Source organism: Bactrocera neohumeralis, unplaced genomic scaffold (assembly GCF_024586455.1).
Source record: "Bactrocera neohumeralis isolate Rockhampton unplaced genomic scaffold, APGP_CSIRO_Bneo_wtdbg2-racon-allhic-juicebox.fasta_v2 cluster10, whole genome shotgun sequence".
In the NCBI taxonomy this organism is placed as follows: Eukaryota; Metazoa; Arthropoda; class Insecta; order Diptera; family Tephritidae; genus Bactrocera; species Bactrocera neohumeralis.
Genome location: NW_026089623.1, coordinates 7,399,317 through 7,421,638, shown reverse-complemented (window position 1 = coordinate 7,421,638; position 22,322 = coordinate 7,399,317). Strand labels below are relative to the sequence as shown.

The following is a 22,322-nucleotide window of genomic DNA, read 5'->3' as shown; positions in this document are numbered from 1 at the left end:
TTTTCGATGCAAGAGCTTTTAATTAATAAAATTGGAATACCCAAACTAAGTAACAAAAAGTGATTATACCTTTCAGCGTCTAAAATATCAGCAAGTAAAACTATTCCAGTATATAATAGAGACTGCCTTAGTTCCGTAACCTTAAACTGTTCAATTTCTTGTAGGGTGCGTGGAACCTGATTACTTAAAAAAAGTATTTTAGAATTTATTGAATTAATCTGGACTGATTTTAAAGAACACAATCTATTTTTGTGCCTTCTCCAGCCAAGAAGTAAGCTTTTCATGACACCTTAACACACCACATGCATATGCAATATGGAAATGACTTCACAATGTCGATTGTTAACTATTCAATGGCTATTTGCTCCAGTATTTTATGATGATTTACATTACACCGTGAGCGAAAATCTGAATATGTTCTGTAAGTGTGGAAGTACTACGGAAAATTATCCGATGTCTTACAGATTCGCCTTTTTGAGTGAAATTGAAGCAACAAAAAAGCCAGTGTGTCCTTTAACAACCAAAATATATGATCCTGCTAGAACATCAAGAGAGCGGCAATGAATAGAAAAAAGTTTACCATTGAAATTTAAACCATTTTCTAATAAATGCTTCAACTCATCTACAACGACAGAGTGCATTACTATTTCGGAATATGCCCCCACAAATGGTGACAACTGGTTCCCCATTTACATTTAATAAAATAGGTCAAGTTTGTAAATTTGAGTTTTTGCTACTGAAGGCCGTCAGTATTAATGTTGAGGTGAGTTTCAGTGTAATCAAATGATTTCCTAAAAAAAAAAATATTTCAGGGAGTATTCTATGCCGTAGTGAATACATTTTCTTTTCCCATTTTCTCTACAGATGGAAACTTAGGAGTACACTTTAAAGTTTGTGCATCCTTTGGAATACTTGTAATGTGTTTTTTTAATATTCCTTATTGACTATTGGTTGCACCTGTGGAAATATTAAATTTCACCGCCTACTCTGATAGCTCTTCCCTAACTGAAATGCTTTTCAGGTTTGTTTCGGATTCATCATATTCGGAATCTTTACTTTTCACATCACTCAACCTATATTCCGTCCTATTGGAAGTAGAAGGACTTTCCAACATAGTGGTATCTACAACTGGGACCTTCAGGTTTTGGTTACTTTCTACAACAACACTTTCTGTGAGCTGCTTTACTTTACTCTTTTTTTTTGTAGTATTAATTTTGTGTAGTGAAATATCACAAATATATTTATAATAATGCTAGCGCTGCGTACTTCAGTTTAATAATTAATAATAATACTTTGTTTGGCTGGGTTTTAGAAGAGCATCCCCCGATTTCGGGGTTAAAATGGGTATGTAAGTATAGAGCAGGTCCTCCAGATCAAGAAAATATATATATATACTTGTAGTTGCCGCTGACTTATAGTTTTTGAGATATTTGCATTTAAAGTTCAAAAATGCAACTATTTAAAATGCGAGTTTCTCCGATTTATAATAGGGGTATTCGCTTGCTCTTGCAAGATTGCAGATTGCAAAAATACTATACCGAAATATACAAGGGCACGAGAGCACCCATTGCAGAATCTAGTTATATATGAACTGCTGATTCGATCAATTTATTGTGAATGACTATTATGCATGGCTATTGTGAATTGGCGCACCTTCTGCATACATTTTTAACAAAAAAGACTGTAACAAATCTTTATAATTTTATTTATTTAAGTAAAATGACAGCTAGCACAGGGTTGCTATTGCTTTTTTACGTGTCATTGCAAGAAAATAAACATGGGTTTTGGTCTGACATATTTTACAACCCTTGCAAATATTTTTCTGCGTGTGTTTGTTGTTGTTTCAAGAGGAAATATATGCAATTCTTGCACCGTGCAAGGGTTTTGCAAGAGCAAGAGAATACCGCTAATGAATTTTACATTTATATTTTTAACTTTTATATCCACTAACACTTCACTAATTCGTACCTAACCATTTATTTTGTATTAAATGGTGTTAAATTTAACTTCGCGAACACGTTTATTTTATTTTGGACGCACTTTGACAGATTGTTGATTGATTACACTGGTCAACAAATTTGTAATTTTTTTTGTCACATGAAGATTTATATCAAATTTTGAATATACTAGGGCCACCAAATAATAATATATCAATGAAAAAAAATGTACACATCATGTTTTCTTGTGACATCAAAACATATGTTTTCGTAAAAAGAACAAAATTCAGCCACGCCTACAGAATTATTTCCTAATAACTAATAGATACTTATGATTTTCTTGAATATTTGGCTTCCGGTAGGTCCCTTTCAAGTCTCCAACAATAGTCTGCTAGCATTCCTGGACTCCATTTCCCTTGATAAGGCTTCTCCATTACGGAAATGTCTTTATGGAACCTCTCACCTTGTTCGTCACTCACAGCACCCAAATTTACCGGAAAGAAATCCAGATGAGAGTCTAGCATATGTATTTTCAAGGACATATTACACCCGAAAGCTTTAAATGATATCATAAGTCGCCTCGCTGAGTGTAGGGAATTTCTCTTTTAGATATAAAAATCCATCTACATCTTTAGGCATAGCTTTTACATAATTTTTTATCAGGCCAAGCTTTATGTGCAACGGTGGTAAAAGTATGTCATCAGGGTTAACTAGAGGATCATTTTTAACATTTTTATGGCCTGGAGTTAGTGATTCACGCTTGGGCCACACTTTCTTTGTATAGTGACTTTTTCTGTCTCTACTGTCCCATTCACAAATAAAACAGTAAAATTTCGTATAACCAAGCTGTAGTCCAAGTAAAAGTGCAATGACTTTAAAATCACCACAAAATCACCAAGCGTGTTTGCTGTATTCAATTTTTTTAAGTATAAATCTCATATTTTCGTAAGTCTCTTTCAAATGTTTGTAAAGTAAATTCCCCTCTAGACCCCAAAAGGTCAGCCTGTTTTTTAGACAGATTTAAATCACGTACTAAATCGTTTAAATCCCATTATGTCAATAAGTGCGGTTCTTTTGAAGTTGACGGTCATAAAAAAAAAACTGACACATACGAACGCCAAACCCTTTGAGGGTTTTACTATACTGACCTAGTACCATCACCCTGACTTGGAATTTCTCACCCCCCAGACAATAATCCCAAAAATATTCCACAGTGTAATCTATAGCTTTTTTATATACATAGCGCCGCATCATCCTGGAAAATTAGGCGATCCGTATAAGGATAATGCTCTCCAATTGCGGGTACTAAAAAATGTTAACCTCTATCGCATATTTTTGTGAATTCATCATTCCATCAACAAGGTGTAGAGGTTTAAGCTTCCAAAAGCAGCCTTAAATCATTTGTCTATCAGGAAACTTAATTTTTTAATTAATTTAAAATTTTTTCTTAGGCGATCCGTATAAGGATAATGCTCTCCAATTGCGGGTACTAAAAAATTTTAACTTCTACCGCATATTTTTGTGAATTCATCATTCCATCAACAAGGTGTAGAGGTCTAGGCTTTCAAAAGCAGCCTTAAATCATTTATCTATCAGGAAACCTAATTTTTATCCTGGAACCTCTCACTACCTGAACGGTGCACGTAAAAACATATTTTGAGAGTTCAGTAAATTAAATTTTCTTTCGTCAGATCTCATAATCTGTTGCCATTTGGTTCCCGATTTTGGTACTTTTAAACTAAAGAAAGTCGTGCACCTTTTTGGCAAGACATCTTACAAATAAACCTTCGATCTATGATTTCGACACTTAGTGAAAATTTTGCATATCCGCTCTTATAGTACACTTTTAAAGCGGTCGCTTAAACTTGTCCGCCTTAGTAAGTTGTCTGTTCTCTCTGTTGACTTTCGGGAGGACCTGATCCTTTTTTAGACACGATTCCGATTACTTTCGTGGTCCAGGACTGACAACAAATTCTAGTATGAATGATATGTGCTGACTGGGAAGCTTCTCCAGAGGAGGAATATGTTATGAAAAAATAATCTTGCTAAGACTTATACCTATCAAAATATTTGCAATTAAAAATTCAAGGATTTGTGTAAATGGCACATGGTAATTCACAATGCTTAACCCAATTATTTCACATTATCACTTCGTATATTCAAATATACACTTTAAACATTGAAATAAGCTCACATCTCACTTTTATTTTGTGTAAGTTATAAGATAAATTAGTTAATTTAAAAATAATTTATCACACTTATTGGTGAAAAGGTTAGAGTGTTTACAATTATCAGGAAAACTAGCGTTGCCACATCTTAGAAACCAAAAATTAAGGATTTTCAAGAACATCGATTTTTTTGTTTGTTCTTTATTTTTTTCTGCACTAAAAAAATATCCCTAGTAGAGTCAATACCCAGGGTAACTGATGTCCTTTCGTGTAATACTTCTTTCTGCATTGACGGCCTTCGGCCGCGCTCCAAAAAAAATAACGTTGGATTTCGGGGATGACATTGTTGTTGGTGTTAATACTGTTTCAAAGACAGACGAAATTATCTAGGACTTCGAAGTATGACTGTCAATAGTGACGTGGTAGTCTAGTCGCGAGTGCGACGACTGTTTGTTTGATGACAGGAAATATTTCATCTTACCATCGTTCACTACCAGACCCATTTGCTTTGCTTCCTTTCGAGAAAGCAGAACTAACGGCGCAGATGTTGAGGCAAATTATATCAATATCATCGGCATACGCCAGCAGCAGTACACTCTTATAGAAGATTGTACCTGCTCGATTAAGTTCTGAAGCTCGAATTATTTTCTCCAGAAGTAGATTGAAGAAGTCACACGACAGGGAGTCGCCTTGTCTGAAAAGTCGTTTGGTATCGAACGGCTCGGAGAGATCCTTCCCGATCTGACGGAGCTTTTGGATTTGCTCAATGTCAGCTTACACAGCCGTATTAGTTTTGCAGGCATACCAATTTTAGACATAGAGGCAGCTCCTTTTCGTGCTGTCAAAAGCAGCTTTAAAATCGACACTGATAAAGTCCATTCAGTTTTTTGACCGTGGGCTTTAATCTTTCTCACAATACGCTCTATAGAACCTCTTATACGATGTTGATGAGGTTTATCCCACTGTAGTTGACGCAGATTTTGGGGTCTCCCATCGTCGTTTCGTCCGACCATATTCTACAAACAAGCTGATGTATGCTTTTTATCAGTTCTGCTCCGACGTGTTTGAATAACTCCTCCGCCAACTCATCGGCTCCCGCCGCTTTGTTGTTCTTCAGACGGGTAATTGCTATTCGTCGATAAATGTTATCTCTTAAAATCTTTCTTTAATTCAGAACTCATTAAAAACTTTAATAGGATTGCTTCCAAATGTATTCATTTGCAAGTTTTGTCACATTAGTACACAGCTGATTCGAATATTGGTTTTGCGTATGTTCGAAAAGACGAAAATCCAATCAGATTCTGTGACACCAATGAAAATTAAAATTGGTTTGCAATTCTCACAGCTAAGCAATTCTGTCTTGGATTCCACAACACCCCCGATTATCTTTTTTTGTAGAAGACAATTCTAGCTGCTATTTGAATATCACTTTTCTTCATATAATGCCAAACATGCTAACTTTTTGGCATTTTGCATAACTTTTCACATACACAACCAAAACACGACTATAAGTAATACGTGTTCAACCCAAATTTTAGAAGTATAATTAATTTCTCAGTACCAGTGGGGCGTTTCCTTGCTGTCCTTTGGCTTATGTCTGGTTTTTTTTGTCGAACCAACACCCTTGACACTCACAGAAGAGCCTGACAGAGTTTCTGCTTAATCATGTTAAAGCATTCGAGGTAACAGTGATCCCTTCACAGTGTAGGTCGTTGGCGACATAGCAAGTAGATTCACTGTTTCTGCCGGTGATATCCCTGCCCGCTTTTTTCCAAGTTGATCTCCATATCGAGTTTTATTTCCAGAGAACCTTTAACCCAACCGTTTTATAACTATGTTACCACCAGGTATCTGCTTAGCTTCAAAAGTAATTCTAACCTCTTCCAGTGTCTTTTGACAGTAATTTGCCGCTACCTCTTTAATTTCGACGGCATTTATCAGCCGAGAGGAATATACAGCTAAGACGATTTCCACCGATCCTCTGTCTACTGGAATGTTTATTATTTTACCGTTCCTCGTTCTACATCTGAATTAGGGTAAGTAAGACCTATTTCTTTTCTACATTCCTTTGGATTTTCGGTAATAGATAGTTTATCATAGATGTGCTTATCGGTCTCTTATCTAAATCTTGTGCTTTATTTGGTTTGCATAGTTTATGACATTAGTTCTTACAGTAAACGTCTACGTGGATCGGTTGAGGTGATTTAGGTGGATGTTAGTTTTGCCTGGGTTGGAAATCTGATTTCGCTATATACATATATTATTGGTTAAGATATTGATTTCAAGTTTGGCTTTTTGTAGTATTTAAATTTTAATTTTTAAAGCAGTTTTAGTAAGTTAGTTTGGGGGTTTTACATATTTTAGTTGAACGAACTGTTGTTATTGTGTATAATTATGTTGCTGTCAAAAGTTTATTGGTAGATTCTATTTTTTGTTCCTGGTATATCGTAATTTAATTCCTTGACTTTCAAGTTTTAAGATAGATGGGGCTTTAGAAGGCTCTTTGGTTCTTTAAGGGGCTATACCAGTGTGACATTTTCAAAAAAAATTTTTGCTTTTTCGATAGTTTATATATTCAAAAATATCCTGTGAAATCGGTCAAGGTATCTTGAAAAGTTTTTGAATGGCAGCGTTCTAAACAGTGATCGACTTCAAATTAAAACTGGGTAAAGTTGAATCCATTTGCTATACAATGGACTATGATCTTTTAGATTGGTTCAAAATTGTCAATTTGGCATTAAAAAAAACGAATATTTTCAAAATGACGCCATTTCCTTAATTTTTGATATTTTTCAAAGATCGTAGTTCATTGTATAGAAAATATATTTAAATTTAATAAACATTTTGAATTTTTTTGTTTTAGCTACTCATTCGACCGGAATCATACCAGCAGTTGAGGCACTTTTTTTTTGGCAAGAAAAATTTTTAATATAGCTATGAATATATTTTATTACGTCCATAGAACGTTGAAACATTCAATCTAGTACTTTCTTTAAAAAAAATTCACGAAAATCGCCTAATTTTTCATGCGTCACACTGGTATAGGCCCTTAATATCAAGAATTGAAAGGAAATATACAGAAACTTATAATGGTGGTATGTTTTTTCATGTAAATTTTCAGTAAGTGAATTGCCTTCTCTCTTACTTACAAGGATGCAATTTTGTTAAGTACGGGCGATAGATGTGAATAGACTTTTTATTAAAATTCCATAATAGTTAGCCGACTTTGAACACCCAAAACCCCTTTTGAAACCCAGGTTTCATTTGTCTGCATAATGAGCGGTCAAGCAATGAAATCTTGCTTTTCAGATAAGAATCATCATATACGACTGAATTGCTACGTCCTACTACTTTCGTAATGATTTTTTTCTTGAAGACATTTAGTATGCCAAAATATCTGAGAGCGTTTGAGACTTCGTATATCTTTAAATTGCCCTCTGCCCTTTTTTTCAAATTCTAAACGAAGAGTCATTTTCTTTTCTGGTGAACGCAGAGTTGTGTTAATAAAGTTGAATTTCATAAGAATTAGTTTCAGTTTCATGATGACCAAATACGTTATGCTGTATCCATTCAGTATTCGGTTGCACTCCTTCATTCCTTGATTTTTCTCTTCTTCCTGAAGTGAGGGTACGAAGGCTATACGACTGATTTTTTACGTTTTTGGCATCACAACATCTGAATCGAAAATAGGTATTCTGAGTTACGATTGGATTGAAAGAAGAAGAGGAAGAGCTGTAGCTCTTTCGAAGTCAGCTGTTTGCCTTGAAACGTGTGAAAATGAAACATAACAAAGCAAAAATACACAAATTATTGTTGGTTTATTAAAATAAAGAAATTATATCGCGTTTTTTTTTAAATACTAACATGAAATCAGTAGCGGCAGCGATATTACTTGAGGAGGAGAGCAATGCGTTATTCAAAATATGATCTACATTACTCTATTAAATAAAAACAATTGCATTCAGTGCATTTTACAGCTCCTATATTAAAGAAGTAAATGCTTTTATTTCATTTCACAGCTCGTTATATAAATGAATAATAGTAAATTAAATAAAAGGCTAACAATTAAAAAATGACTACTTTGAATCCGGCTTATAATTTGGATCTAATCTTAGCATTTGCATTTTTATTTCTACTTTTTCCTTCACCAGCTCTTCCTTAATTCTATTGTGTCGCTTCTGTTCTTCAGGTTGCTTCACTGCAGTCTCCGCCAAAGTTTCTAGAGAACGATTCATGTGCCGTAAATATGAAGTAACTTCTTCCATTTTACCAAAGGCAGCTTCATTGAATTTTTTCGTCTCTGCATAAAATTCTTTTTGATTTGTATCTGTTGCTTAAGTAATGAAGAAGTGCTCTGCTTCTCTGCTCTCGCCTCTCTATTTTGGCTGCTAGCTCTACTGGTTGAAGGGATATCATCCGTTTCCAAACCCGTCAAAGCTATCACCTTTTCATCAAGTGGGCTTATGCGTTGTAAACGGCAAGGACCTCCACAGGTGCTCATCCTTTCTTTTTTGTTATGCGATAATTTTCGCTTCATGTAGCATTTCCAGTCAATCCAGACCTGCACGAAAACGTTAGATTTAACTTAATTTTTTAAAATTAATTGTAGGTAATAACTTACCTTTCTCCATGTATTGGAATCTTTTGTTGGTGGGCCAAGTGCATTTAAATTCCTTGCAACCTCCTCCCAAAACTCCTGTACTTCTTCCTTCGGTCGCTTTTGGAAGCCCTGCGCAATATCTCTTTTCGTGGCCATCATATCTGCCGTTGTTACTTTTGACCTGCAAACATATCAAAATATATCATTTAAGCACAAACAACCAAGGACACCACCATTTTGTCTTTTACAACTATAATCTTAAAGTTTTACTTACATATTTGAGGAAATTATTTTATCCAAGTGCACGAAAATGAATATATGTATAACGGCTTTCCACCAACAAAACTTCAACGTACAAAAACGTAATTACGATCGCAATGCAGAATACATAGAATTGGAATTTTCGAAGTTGAATCGAAACGCAGAATACCAAAGTTGCCAATCGGAGAAAATTTCGATTCGAGTAGAAATGCAGAATAGGGGCAGTAAAATTAAATTTCCTCTTCTTGTTTAAGAGACTACATGGTTTTCATGGGGTCAACAAATCGATTTTTTATTGTCTAATTTAACATCTAATAAAAAATTGAAATGAAATATTTAATTTTTTATATGGAAAGAAATACTGAAAATAGGCCGTGTTCTGCTTGAGGAAACCTATGTAATCCCTTAAAACCTCCTTAACGTAGGTTGTGCCACGGCAACGTTAATATCATTTCCATTGCATTTTTGATAGTTACCGTCAGCAGGGATGATTTCGCATGATACCAAGGATGATGAGGAAATGTTACTTCATCTCACTTATCAAACAACAAAATTCTTCCATACTTCAACGAAAAAAACTTATGAATAAGGACGAACATTATAAAAAGGCTATTAAATTGTTGGTACAACTTTGGCTTAAAATCAAAATGGAAAATTTTCCGAAGGTTTTTCCGTATGCGCAGCATATCAGATTTGCAGCCAACATTTTCGCCATTGTAAAATAAATCAAAAATAATGTTCATTAACCGAATTAAAATTTCGTTTAAAAATGTTCAGATGTGTAATTATTAGAGTTTGGTTGTTACCGGAAAAATATTCTATTTAATTTCAATAGAATCCACACAGACTGCCCAATATTTCCAGTAAAAAGTCAGCCGAAGGCATTGGACACAAGATGTTCGGTATCTGTGGTTTGAAAAGTTGTTCATCTTTTTCGACATTTGATAGACGTGAAATGGCACACCTTAAAAGTGTTTAATTTGTTCATACACAATTTACACATGGAATTTAAAAGTGTTATAATGTATATAGGAAGTGGGCGTAGTTTGTTGATTCCGCCCATTTTCACAATGGAACATAAGAATGTTAGGAAATTTTTATCTAAAGTTGGTTGAAATTGGTCGAGTACGGATCCGGAGAAATGAAATTTTACCTAAAAATGGGCAGTGCCACGCTCATTGTCCAATTTTAACACCGGATCGTATAAAGCCATTTTTCACCATCCCGGATGTAAAATTTAAATTAGTTATTGACTTATCACATTTTTACTAATTTTTAAGAAAACCGTTGTATGGAGAATGGGCAGGGTTATCAACCGATTTCCCCCGATTTTACACTGTCATAAGAACTGTTAAACGTATACCCTCCTACGTGATTTGGGATTATATACATATGTAGTTTGCATGATTGGGAGCGTAGAAGCATCACTGTCATAGCCGTTGCGCAAATACTTGCAATATTTGAAAAGTAATTGCACAAAAACTTACACCAAATCCAAATTTGTTAGCTAAAATGTCTTTAAGTTATTTATGTTAAATATAATTTTAAAATTATTGTTTAAATGAGTTAAGACTCTCCCATTCTACCCGAAAAAAACTGGCGCACCCTTATATAACACACCACACCTGAGAATAACATCACACTCAACAACTCAGAAGAACATAGTTGACGACACCACACGCGTACAAAACACAACTCACCACGCTTGTACATCAACCCACACAACATAAAGGATGGTCCCCTGAGCAGATTAAACACATTCGTTTCATATATGTACATTCGTTTTGCGACACCCATCCCGCGCGCTGCAGTTAGCACCACACACGATCCCGTTCAATTCGATTACCTTCATGGGCCTCCGAAATAAATAAACATTTAACTTTAAGAAAAATAAAGTTTATATAAAGTTAATGACTCTATAAATTACGTTGTATATTATAGAAGTGTGTCACACAAGTAAACAGGTATTTTTATTTCATATGTGCGGATAACTATTCCATTTAAACTAGTTCAATTTATACATATGTACATGGTGATTACTAAAATGAAAATAAAGATATATCCTGGTTAGAAACTTAAAAAATTATATTTATTCAATTTTTTAAATTTAGTCGATAATTTTTGCTATCTAACTTGTCAGTGAAAGTATTAATAAAAACATTTCGCACATTTTTATGTTTGAAAATGCAAATTATCAGCAGTTTTTAGCAATTTCATGGAGGAGCATCAGCCAATATCACATAAGCAGTGCAACTGCGCCGTTTTGCCAAATTTTTTAAATTTATTTTATAATTTTTGCTATCTAACTTGTCAGTGAAAGTATTAATAAAAACATTTCGCACATTTTTATGTTTGAAAATGCAAATTTTCAGCAGTTTTTAGCAATTTCATGCAGGAGCATCAGCCAGCATAACATCAGCATTGCAAACTGCGCCGTTTTGCCAATATTTACTGCATTACTGAAAAATTTCAAATTCAACCTATTAGATGTTGGAGCCACGCACACTTCTTAAATATTTCTAAACCCCTCTCTTTAATGCGATTAGTTGTGAGATTGTTACATTGAGCCGTTTAGCCACGGATTCAGAAGGACGCAAAATCGCATACAATTATTGATTTCACGACATATCTCGTTCATTTTCGACTTGGTGATTTTTCAAAGTTGCTGGTCGAAAAATCGACCAATAGCTGTAAATGGGTTAATGGGGTTTTGTGGGCGTGGCAGTGGTCTTATTACACCCATCTTCAATCCCACACTTTTTATGGTTCCAAGGAACATGTGTATCATATTTCATCCAGATATATTAATTTTACTTAAGTTACACCTTGCACAGAGTACGGATGGACAGACAGTCAACCGAATTTCAACTTATCTCATCATCCTAATCATTTATATCAAACGAACACTCTGTAGCAACAAGTTGAAAGAGTATAAAAGTAATAATAATATATTTGTTCAGCTACGGTTATCCGGAATAAGTTTTCTTTGTCATTATAAGCCACAATTTAATAGAGCATGTTTTCCTTACATAATTCAGAAAAATTAATTTAAAATGCGGGGTAATGTTTTTCTGCACCATATCGTATTTTAATAGCAAGAAATATAATATATTATATATTATTATGTTAGATATTTACAACATCAACATTTATAGTTTTGCGGAGAAAAGTAAGAATATCAGCAGACTCTTCTATCCTCTTTGAAGTCGGTTTACCAGCACCGTGACCAGCTTTACTATAGACCCGTAGAAGAATTGGATTTTCTTGAGCAGAATTTCGTACGGCATCTTGTAGAGCAGCTACAAATTTTAACGAATGTAAGGGGCTGACACGGTCATCATGATCTGCTGTTAGAATTAAGGTAGAAGGATATTCTTCACACTTTTTGTTTGGAACGTGAACATTGTGCAGAGGCGAATATTTCAACAAATTTTCAAAATGTTCCTTTTCAATAGGGTCGCCATAATCAGAGCACCAAGCATGCCCAATAGTGAATTTATGGAAACGTAACATATCCATGACACTGTTTAGAACACAAATTTAGTTTTTGTAACTCAGCTTTCTTAATAAGTTAACTTACCCAACTTGCGCGACAGCTGCACCAAAAAGATCGGGTCGCTGATTAATACAGGCACCAACTAACAGCCCTCCATTTGATCCTCCCTGTATCACAAGACGATCTTTAGTTGTATAGTTATTATTAATTAAATATTCGGCTGATGCTTGGAAGTCATCAAAAACATTTTGTTTGTTCAAAAGTCGACCTGCGTTGTGCCATTTTTCGCCGTATTCCCCTCCTCCACGCAGATTCGGGTACGCTAATATGCCATCGAATGTATCCATGAACATTAACCCTGTGGCAGAAAAGGAGGGTTGTAGGCTTATATTAAAGCCACCATAACCATAAAGAAGACAAGGTTGAGGCGATATAACTTCCCCCTTTTTGCGTATTATAAACATAGGTATTTTTGTCCCATCTTTACTATTATAGAACAATTGTTTTATTTCATAGTCATATTGGCTGAAACCATCCAGTTGTAATTTAATTTCACGGAATATTTGTAATTCTTTATTCGGTAAGCCGAAATCGTATTGATAAATAGTGCCAGGATTCAAAAATGATGAGAAATTAAAGAAAATTTCTGAATATTTTTTTTTGCCAGATACTGCTACAACAGTTCCAATATCCAAAGAAAATTTTTTAACTAACTTTCCAGTTTTTATACAATTTGCTTGAAGGACACTCTGAAAAATAAAAATAATTGGTTAAGAAACAGTATATAAATTAAATTTATTCATTTAAATAATGTCTGATTTAGAAATATGCACCAATATTGAAAAAGAGCATCAGCGATTATTTGCAAAATTTATAATGTTGCTTATGACAGCATATTATCGAAAAATATATGTTTCAAAATAAATAAGAAATAGCTAAGTTTAGATGTCATTTGTATGAATTTTAGGCATTAAAAAGTTTAAAGATGCCCGTAAAATGTTGTAAAAAGTAACGATGTATATGAGTAAGTTTATTACACAGTCAAAGAACGAAACTACTAGTCGTTTTCAACTCATTTATGAAGTTAACATCTGTAAATTATTTAAACGAGGCTCTCATTGTAACTATAGGAAGATCTATTTTGTATGTGATTATCGCCTTTAAAGAGTCACGTATGGAATTGCTCCGCATCACATTTTGTCGTAAAGTAACTACATTAAGCAGCACTTAAGGCGGCAAACGAAAGCAAAGGGATCTTAGAAGTTATAGTCACACTTGTATATGGATGACTTACTAACTGGGGATGACAGGAGATATTTCGTCTTGCCCTCGCTCACTACCGACCCATTTGCTTCGCTTCCGTATCCAGTTTGGAGCTCCTCTTCATGCTGTTAAAAGTAGCTTTGAAATCGACGAACAGGTAGTGTCTATTGATCCTTTTTTATGGGTCTTTTCCAAGATTTGACGCATGGTGAATATCTGGCCAGTTGTTGATTTTCCAGACCTAAAGCCACACTGATAAGGTATAATCAGTTTGTTGACGGTAGGCTATTTTATTTCACACAGTACGTTCGATAGCACCTTATATGCGATGTTGAGGATGCTATTCAAACGGTAGTTGGCAGAGATTGTGGGGTCTCCCATTCTTAAATTTCAATGTTGTAGTTGTGACGGGTACCCAATCCCTGTTAGGTTAATAAGATTAGCTAAGTTGTCGTCGACGTCATCAAAAGGTAGGCCCAAGAAACGTGCTCTGTCAATGGGAGAAAGGTGTCAGGTGAGTGAAGTTTGAGGGGCATGTAGTGTCATGCGGAGACTCATTTTAAGCAGGACTTAAATTAGATATGTTGGGTATATTCTGAATAAGTAAGAGTTTAACCTGTTACAGTATTCAGAACGAAGCTGCTCAAGGGTCACTCTCATTTCTCGCGGCAGAGGAATGACCCCTTGATGCTCCTAGAAGATTCCCCTCCAAGCAGGTGCCTGCAGGGATGATTTCTGCGAAAGCACCCCAGCAGGAACTGCTTGGAGAGGAGTTCATTATGCTTCTTAACTGGGAGCATACGGGCCTCACTATGTAGGTGTTCGATAGGATCCATCAAGGGGCACCCCGTAGTAGTCCGGAGTGAAGTATTATGGCAAATCTGGAGCATGTTCGTCTGCTTTGCACTGCATCCAGTCGACCATATTCGTGCGGCGTAGTTAAAGACCGGTCGCCGATTGCCTTGTAAGTTGCCAACAACGTTTTTCTGCCCTTTTCCCATGTGCTGCAATAATCGCAGTCGAATGAGGAGTGAAGAAGCGCAGGCTGTCAAGTGTCACACCTAAAATTTTAGGATTATTGGCAGTCGGAATCTTGACGCCATCGACTGCAATATTAAGGTCAAGTCTATACTCCTTCGTCCAGTTTGTAAATATGGTCGCAGTGGATTCATTGGGGGAGAGAGTTAAATTCCGTGCAGCGTTGAAGCGAGAAAGGTCGGAGGAAATATAACCGTTTACGTTTGAACGCATGCCATCGATTCCATTGCCCGACGTCAATATCGTACAATCATCAACGTAGAGGACACCACCCTGCGGAAACTAAATTTTAAGTTTTTACATCGAAATAATACGGACGATTGACGACCGCTCAGTTCTGGAGGTAGCGTAGTTTCTTCGATTTTCTCCAGTAGCGTTGTATAACTGACTGTATCAGAGGCTTTCGACAAGTCCAACGCTACGAGGATCGTTCTCTCACAGGGTAGTTTCTGGTTAAGGGCACGAACTATCTGGGGATTTATGACGCTAAGTACTGTAGTGGTATTGTGTACTTTTCGGAAGCCATGCTGGTGGTTTGCTAGGCTCAGGTGGTGTGTGAAAGTTGGAAATAGCAAAGCGTCAAGTGTCTTCACAACTGTAGTGGGACCACTCCTACGGCTTTCCACTCATAGGGTAATTGAAGAGTGGTCAGCGACAGTTTGAGGACCTTGATGAGGTAACTTACTCCCGTCGAGCCTAGATGCTTCAGCATTAATATGTTGATTCCATCAGGGCCTATAGATTTGGACGATTTCGCCTTACTGATGATACTCTTAACCTCCTCATCGCTGAAAGTAAGCGGTGCACAGTCTTTTGACATTGCGTACATCGTTTGGCTTTGTCTTCGCCGCCGTATTTGAAAAGCTCGGCCGGTAATCCATCTCCGCTCTCACCGCTCACCGTCAAAAATTGGCACCAGCACAGAGAATATACACATATACACTTGAGGCCGTGCAAAGCTTACCACTATACTTTCTTAAACTTTTTTTCGGACTTTTTCGTTCGTTAGGGATTTGTTTCAATTTTGTTTTTTTTTCTGCTTTTAGTAAGCATAAGTAAACTAAATAATATTATCTAATTATAATTATAGCTTTAAATTTATTACGTTTAATGAGTAAAACACAAACAAGATTTTCTGTGCTTATACAAAAGCGGCCGATTTTATTGTTTCTAAAGTAATAACGAGTCTAAACTTCGTGTTTCAATTAAAAAAAATTAAATAAAGCATTAATTTCAATTTTAGTGTAAATGAAATTAAATTTAAAAAAATATAATAATTCATCGCATGTCAGTCTCTTATATTTCGTGCTCATATTGTAACGCTCACTAACTTTCAAATGATTTGGTCTATAGCTGAATGTGTTTTGTTTTTAATATTTTTAATAATTTTGATAAATATGTAGCAAGAAGTTAAGCTATGAAGTGTTGTTAAATATGCACTTGCAAATTTTTAATGGTAAGCTTTGCGTGGCCACAAGTATACATTGTAATCAGCCCTAAAGCTACGGATACGAATGTCCGCTACGCATAATTGGTTATCACTGAATCCATGTGAATTCGAAACTTTTGTTACCAGTCATAACTTTGAATTTTGACGTTTCGAATAAGCTGGGTAAAAGAAAAAGTTTAAATTTTTAGAAATAAAACTGAAATCGTTCATAATCAAATTGAATTTACGAACGAAATATGGATCTGCTAAGACTCTAAGAATTTCGAACTTACGTACGGAATTGTTCGGATTGTATCATAGCAATTTCATATCTTTCCCGAAAAAACCGTATACGATGGAGTGCATGGTAGGGCTATATGTGTTTCTTCGATAAAATTGTAAAACACATTGTATGACCCAATCACTTGACCCGCAAAACAAATACAAGGGCGTGAACAGGACTTAAAAAAACAGAACAAATGGTTTTTTCGGCAAAATCAATTATTTTATTCAAAATTCTGCTTCAAAAGCTTTTGCACGGTCTAAAAACGAACGAGTGTTTTAGCACGTTGGCCGGTATGGCCGCCAGTATGCCGGTGCAAGCCTCTCAATGGCCTCTACGCTTTCCTTTCATGGGAAAATGCATTTTTGCGAAAAGGAAGAAGTCGCTCGGTGCCATATCAGGTGAATACGGGGAGTGTGCTTTTGGAATGTGCTTTTTGGTCAAATAATCGTCCTTCGAATGTTGGATTCTGTGCAACTTTTGGTCGTCAGTCAATTTGTGCGGAACAAACCGTGCACACATCTTTAGTAAGCCCAAATTTTCGGTCAAAATGCGATAAATCGATGTGTTGGAGATGTTCAATTTCATTTCCATGAAGTTTTTGATGAATTCATGCACAGTTTCGATGGAATTTCCGGTGATCACGGATTTTGATTGGCCCACATGTTGATCAACATTTATGTCCTCACGACCACTTTGAAAACGTTGAAACCACTCGTGCACTCTGCTACGGGATAGGCAATCATCGCCATAAACTTGTTTCATCAATTGAAACGTTTCAGTAAAAGTTTACCAATCTTAAAACAAAATTTAATGTTGGCTCTTTGTTCGAACCTCATTTTCGCACCGATAACACAAACATACTGACACTTAAAACGCAATAACTTCACTTCCAATCGATGAAATGTCATGAAATGCCAACAGGGGGCGCTAGGTTCAAAAAGTCCTGTTTACTTTGGAAAGCAACTTGTAGAATAAATGGAAATTATTGTGAAACCAGGCTACAGTTATTTTCATATTGTTCCAGAAGTAATCAAGGAATAATTGACGAAGATTCTTTTCCACGCACATTGCAAAAAAATGTATTCCTGCTACAACTCAGCATAACTAGATACACAAAGGGTTTGTTTAAAACCCGTTGATACATAAATAAAAAATGGAGCACCACTATATAATATTCATATATTCAAAAAGCTGACAACGAAATAAAATTCCATGTAGAAAATATCGCGTTACTATGAGACGGCAAAAAATGAAAAATATCAAAATGAAACACGATGAATTTTTATGTTGTAGATTAACAATTTTAAAATTTTTACTCACCTTGACATCTTGCATATAGCATAATAACAATTTGTCACTATCGACACATTTTCCCCAGTCTAGTACATCGCTTTCCTGTTCCTAGAAAAGTTGGATTTTTTATCTTTATTTTATAAAAGTTATAAAACACACAAAAAAAAAACGTTAACTTCGGTTAAAAAGCTTTAATACCCTTCACGCAGCTATATCCTATAGTTATCTGATCTAATTCAGTTCAGTTCAGTGCTACTCTGCTCATCAATCGATAAAGATAACAGATTCCAAGGCACTAGTCAGACATTGTGTACTTTGGAACGCACCTTGTATAAAAGAAATTGCGAAACGTAAAGGTGGTCCGCGATTAATATTTAATATTGTTAGAGCGTTAGAGCGTTAGAGTAGACGAAGAAACATTATAATTCTTGTGATCGTGAATGAATTTTCAAAATTTGTTTGGTTATACCAACACACTGAGTGGAAGCAGCTGTATTCGGAAATCTAAAGCGCATCATCACTGACAGAGATGCGGAATTCACAAACATCTTGAAAGCCAAATTCTTGATCGTGTAACTGCAGCGTCAATATTTGAATCAGCTGCTTACGATTTAATTCTACTAAAATTTATAATGATTTCCGCTATTTGAGCTTAACGGTAGGGCAAGTAGCGTTTGGCTTTTTCGAAAAACATTATAGCCATTAAAGAACTTCCCCAAGCAAGACCCTTACTGGAGATAAGCTTTGATTGGTTTTTGCTTCGATATATATACATTATATTTATTATGTCATGTTTTCAAATTTACTGTAATGAAAAATGTTGACCTTAATGTAGTTTTTTTTTAACCCTCAATTTGTTTATGTTAATTAAAACTTACTGGAATTATTGTTTCCCAATTTTCTTCACGAGGATTTTCCAAATCAATGATAACAATTCTGTAATTGGGAGAATTTTTGTTTGTCCTAAAATACATTTTTGGCCCAATATTGGTAATGTACTGAAAATAGACATTAGAAATATTTAAAGTGAACTCATTTTGTGATTACTTACCTCATAATCGTATTCAAATTTATCTATCACTTTTATCACATTTAAGCCTGACTGTATTTTGTCGCTTTCATTTAAATCAATGTAATAAAGTAGATTATCGCGGCAACCTTTAACTATGGGCATGACCAAATACCTTCCACAGTCAGACACGACAGCTTGTCTAAAAAAAAAACAAATAGTCTATGTGAATAAACAATGAAATATTTGGCAAGGTATAATTGTGTAAAAACAAACGAAAGAGTTAAAAACAATTTATTACAACCACACGAAACACTCGGAAAATAGTAGAATTGCGGTGTCCCATAACTTAAATAAATCCTCAGGTAACGCCGATAGGGTTCCCGAAGTTTTAATTTTTCATTTTTGTGGTTCAGTCGTGTTTTCATGAATTTTCTGTTTACATTTTGATGATTTTGTGTTATTTACAATCCATACGTATGCAGTTATCAAGAAAAGAAGTTTCATTGGCTAAAATCTTTGAAATTTTTTTAATTAAAAAAGCAAAACAATACAAAAGGAAACGGCTGATTTTGTCATTATGGATTCAAACACTTTTATCGAATTTAGCTGAACCATAGCTGTGAACTGATAAATTCTGTAGTCGGAATTTTTAATATTGAAATAAAAAACAATTGAACTGTGCTTTCATGAAAACTTCTTTCAAATAAAAAAATTGGACGAATCCAATTATGTGTCATGGTTCCTACAAATGAGAAGTGTTTTTGTACACTCCGATAGCACTGTGAAACATTTTTGGGATTATTGTCTGGGGGGTGAGAAATTCCAAGTCAGGGTGATGGTACTAGGTCAGTTTAGTAAAACCCTCAAATGGTTTGGCGTTCGTATGTGTCAGTTTTTTTTATGACCTTTACAATTTTTTCCTTATTTTGATGTTTTTTCGCTTAGTTGTAACATATATTTTTTTTTTTTTTTTTTTTTTTATAAAATTCTTAACAATTCCAAGTTTAATATGCAGTGGAGGCAGCAATATCTTCTCCTTCGGCACTAGAGGCTCACGAATAATATTGGCCGTTTGTAACCTGCTGTGCTCTCTGAGTTTCCATCCGTGGCATGCATATTGGTCACCGGAAAGTCGTGTGTCCCAATCGCACAAAAAGCACATATATTTTATATAGCCGCTTTGAAGACCGCAAAGCATTAAAAAAGGAAAAAATTTAAAGAGTCATAAAAAAAAACTGACACATACGAACGCCAAACCCTTTGAGGGTTTTACTATACTGACCTAGTACCATCACCCTGACTTGGAATTTCTCACCCCCCAGATTAGCTGTTGTACTGTGTAGGAGAAGATCGCGAACGGAATAATTGTGGGGATCTGAATATCGCATTCGGTGGAACGATATACAGTTCATAAGATATACGACGACATTGACATAATTCAGCGAATTAAAAGACAGCTGCTGCGCTGGCTAGGTCATGAAGTACGTATGGATGGGAAGGGGGAAGTAGACGAAGAGGAATACCTCCACTCTGTTGAAAAGTCCAGGTGGAGAAGTACCTGGCTTCGCTTGGAATTTCCAATTGGCGCCACGTTGCGAAAATAAGAACCGACTGGCGTGCTGTTGTTAACTCGGCTACAATCGCGTAAGCGGTGTCTACTCCAATAAAGAAGAAGAAAATATCCCGTTAAGCGATGTCAAGCTCGAAATATTTAATATACTATATACAGTTGTCTACAAAATATTAAGAGGGCAACAAAAATGTATTTTGCTGCATATTTCTATAAAACATGTAAGCAACGAGATACAATTACGGGTACTGGCACTAAACTAAAAGACGATTTATTATTTTGAAGATCGTTATTCGCGTTCAGCTTTGCTAGTTGTCAGAGAAACTTGTTACAGCATTCTACAAAACAAAGGAGTGTTAAACCGTTCCTTTCTATAGTAATATTTAACCTAAAAATATAATCTATTTTCTTTATTTCTTTTAGTTCATTTACAAAAGATGTCAATAAGGTCACACCGATTATTTGACAGACTGCAACCCTTTAGTTGCTGTCAAATAAATAGATTTGAACAATAAGTTTAATATTGATATAAAACTATTTTTGCACTATATAATGTAAAAAAAAGTACAAAAGATTTAATGACGTGTTAGTGAAAATAAAAATGAAAAATATAAGTGTAAATTAATTTATAATCCAAAAAAAATAGTGAATTGAATTAGTGGTAATTTTCAACTTTAATTTATCTCATTTTGTACTTGTAGTTATTTTTACCCCAGTGGTTTCGTAAAATGTTGCATTGATTGTTCCAACATGTTGAAAGCGATCACTAATGCACATCCGTTTAATTTGTCGTTCTTAACGAGGTTTTACTGTTTTCGGACGTCCACTGCCCTTTTTCGAGCTAATCAAATAAATACGTATAATTTTTATTATAAGCGCATGTTCCAATCCCTTATGCCCATTACACGAGCTATTTGCTTTGGATAATTTATTTTATATGAAGCTACGATTTCTGCTTTCTTTTTTTTTGACACCACCATGTTCAACTTTACTTGTTTTCATAACTTATTCAAACAGAAAAAAGAAAAAACCGCAAATTCTGTAATAAACACGTGCGGACGCTAACGGTTTTAAAAATAAAGGTAAAATAATGTAGTCACATGACAAAACAGCTAAATAAGACAAATTGTGAATTTTGAGCAAATAGTGACAGTTCAAAAAGAAAAATTAGAAAATTTCCAACTGCGTGGAATTTTGTTTCGCCGAGTCTATATTCTTGATCTGGAGAACCTCCACTATCCGACCATACCCATCTCATTTCCGTAAGCCTGGGACGGTATTCTACAGTTTTCCAAAACGTTAATTTACGAGCAAAAAAACTATTTAGGACTTGAGGAAGCCATTGAATTAATAATTGGTGTTTAAATTGAAGATGGAGAGTATGATTTAGTTTGTGTAATATGATGCAAAGAACTCACGCCAATGGGGTGTCTTTCATGAAAATGTATTTATAAAATATTTCGGACATCATCTAGCTAAACAATTTATTATGGGGAAACCAGTGCGATTTGGATATCGTAATTACACTGCCACTAGCTCTGACAGCTATTGTTATACTTTCGATGTGTATTGCGATAAATATACAGAGCTTTCTACTGATCCGCTAGGTGCAAGGGTGGTTAAGTCTCTGCTGGAGAAAATACCTATTATCCCCAGAGAGGTGTGTAGTTTGACAACTTTTTTTTACCAATTACCAATTGCTGCATGATTTGCGGCGCTTAGAAAATAGAACAAAAAAATGTCCACTTACGGTTGTAAAAATAATGAAGAAAAGAGTAAGAGCAGATTTTGATAACCGTTTTGATACCAGGAATGAAATTGCATTTGTCTGCTGGAAAAACAATAATGTTGTTACCATTGGTTTAATTTTGTATTTGAAGGGGTGGTGTAACATTAAAAAGCAAAAAATTGACTTCAATATATAGAAAATGTTGTTGAATTATTACAAGAGTATGGGCGGCGTCGATCA

The 22,322-nt window shown here is 35.2% G+C and overlaps 2 protein-coding genes across 3 annotated transcripts in view; both read right to left on the bottom strand.

Moving 5' to 3' along the window:
* Positions 1 to 8,065: 8,065 nt before the first annotated feature.
* Positions 8,066 to 9,248, bottom strand: LOC126765099 (uncharacterized). Its single transcript, XM_050482715.1, has 3 exons — positions 8,980 to 9,248; positions 8,727 to 8,886; positions 8,066 to 8,666 (listed from the first exon to the last, which is right to left on the bottom strand). Coding segments are annotated over exons 1-3 (492 nt in total). The 5' UTR covers positions 8,982 to 9,248; the 3' UTR covers positions 8,066 to 8,336.
* A 2,782-nt stretch (positions 9,249 to 12,030) lies between these two features.
* LOC126765048 (prolyl endopeptidase) overlaps positions 12,031 to 22,322 on the bottom strand; it is a 45,682-nt gene continuing 35,390 nt past the window's right edge. The window contains exons 4-8 of one of the 2 annotated variants that reach the window (XM_050482632.1): positions 18,823 to 18,982; positions 18,650 to 18,769; positions 17,799 to 17,879; positions 12,547 to 13,211; positions 12,031 to 12,489 (exon numbers count right to left, since the gene is read on the bottom strand). In XM_050482632.1, the coding sequence (XP_050338589.1) occupies positions 12,093 to 12,489; positions 12,547 to 13,211; positions 17,799 to 17,879; positions 18,650 to 18,769; positions 18,823 to 18,982 (1,423 nt within the window). In that variant the 3' untranslated portion in view covers positions 12,031 to 12,092. The remainder of the gene's footprint in view (positions 12,490 to 12,546; positions 13,212 to 17,798; positions 17,880 to 18,649; positions 18,770 to 18,822; positions 18,983 to 22,322) is intronic. The other variant, XM_050482633.1, reaches the window with a different exon arrangement.

What these genes read in the sequence shown, in the direction of transcription:
- LOC126765099 (XM_050482715.1), bottom strand. An exon ending in ATTCCAATACATGGAGAAAG is followed by an intron (nt 8,667 to 8,726) that starts GTAAGTTATTAC and finishes GTTTTCGTGCAG; the next exon opens with GTCTGGATTGACTGGAAATG.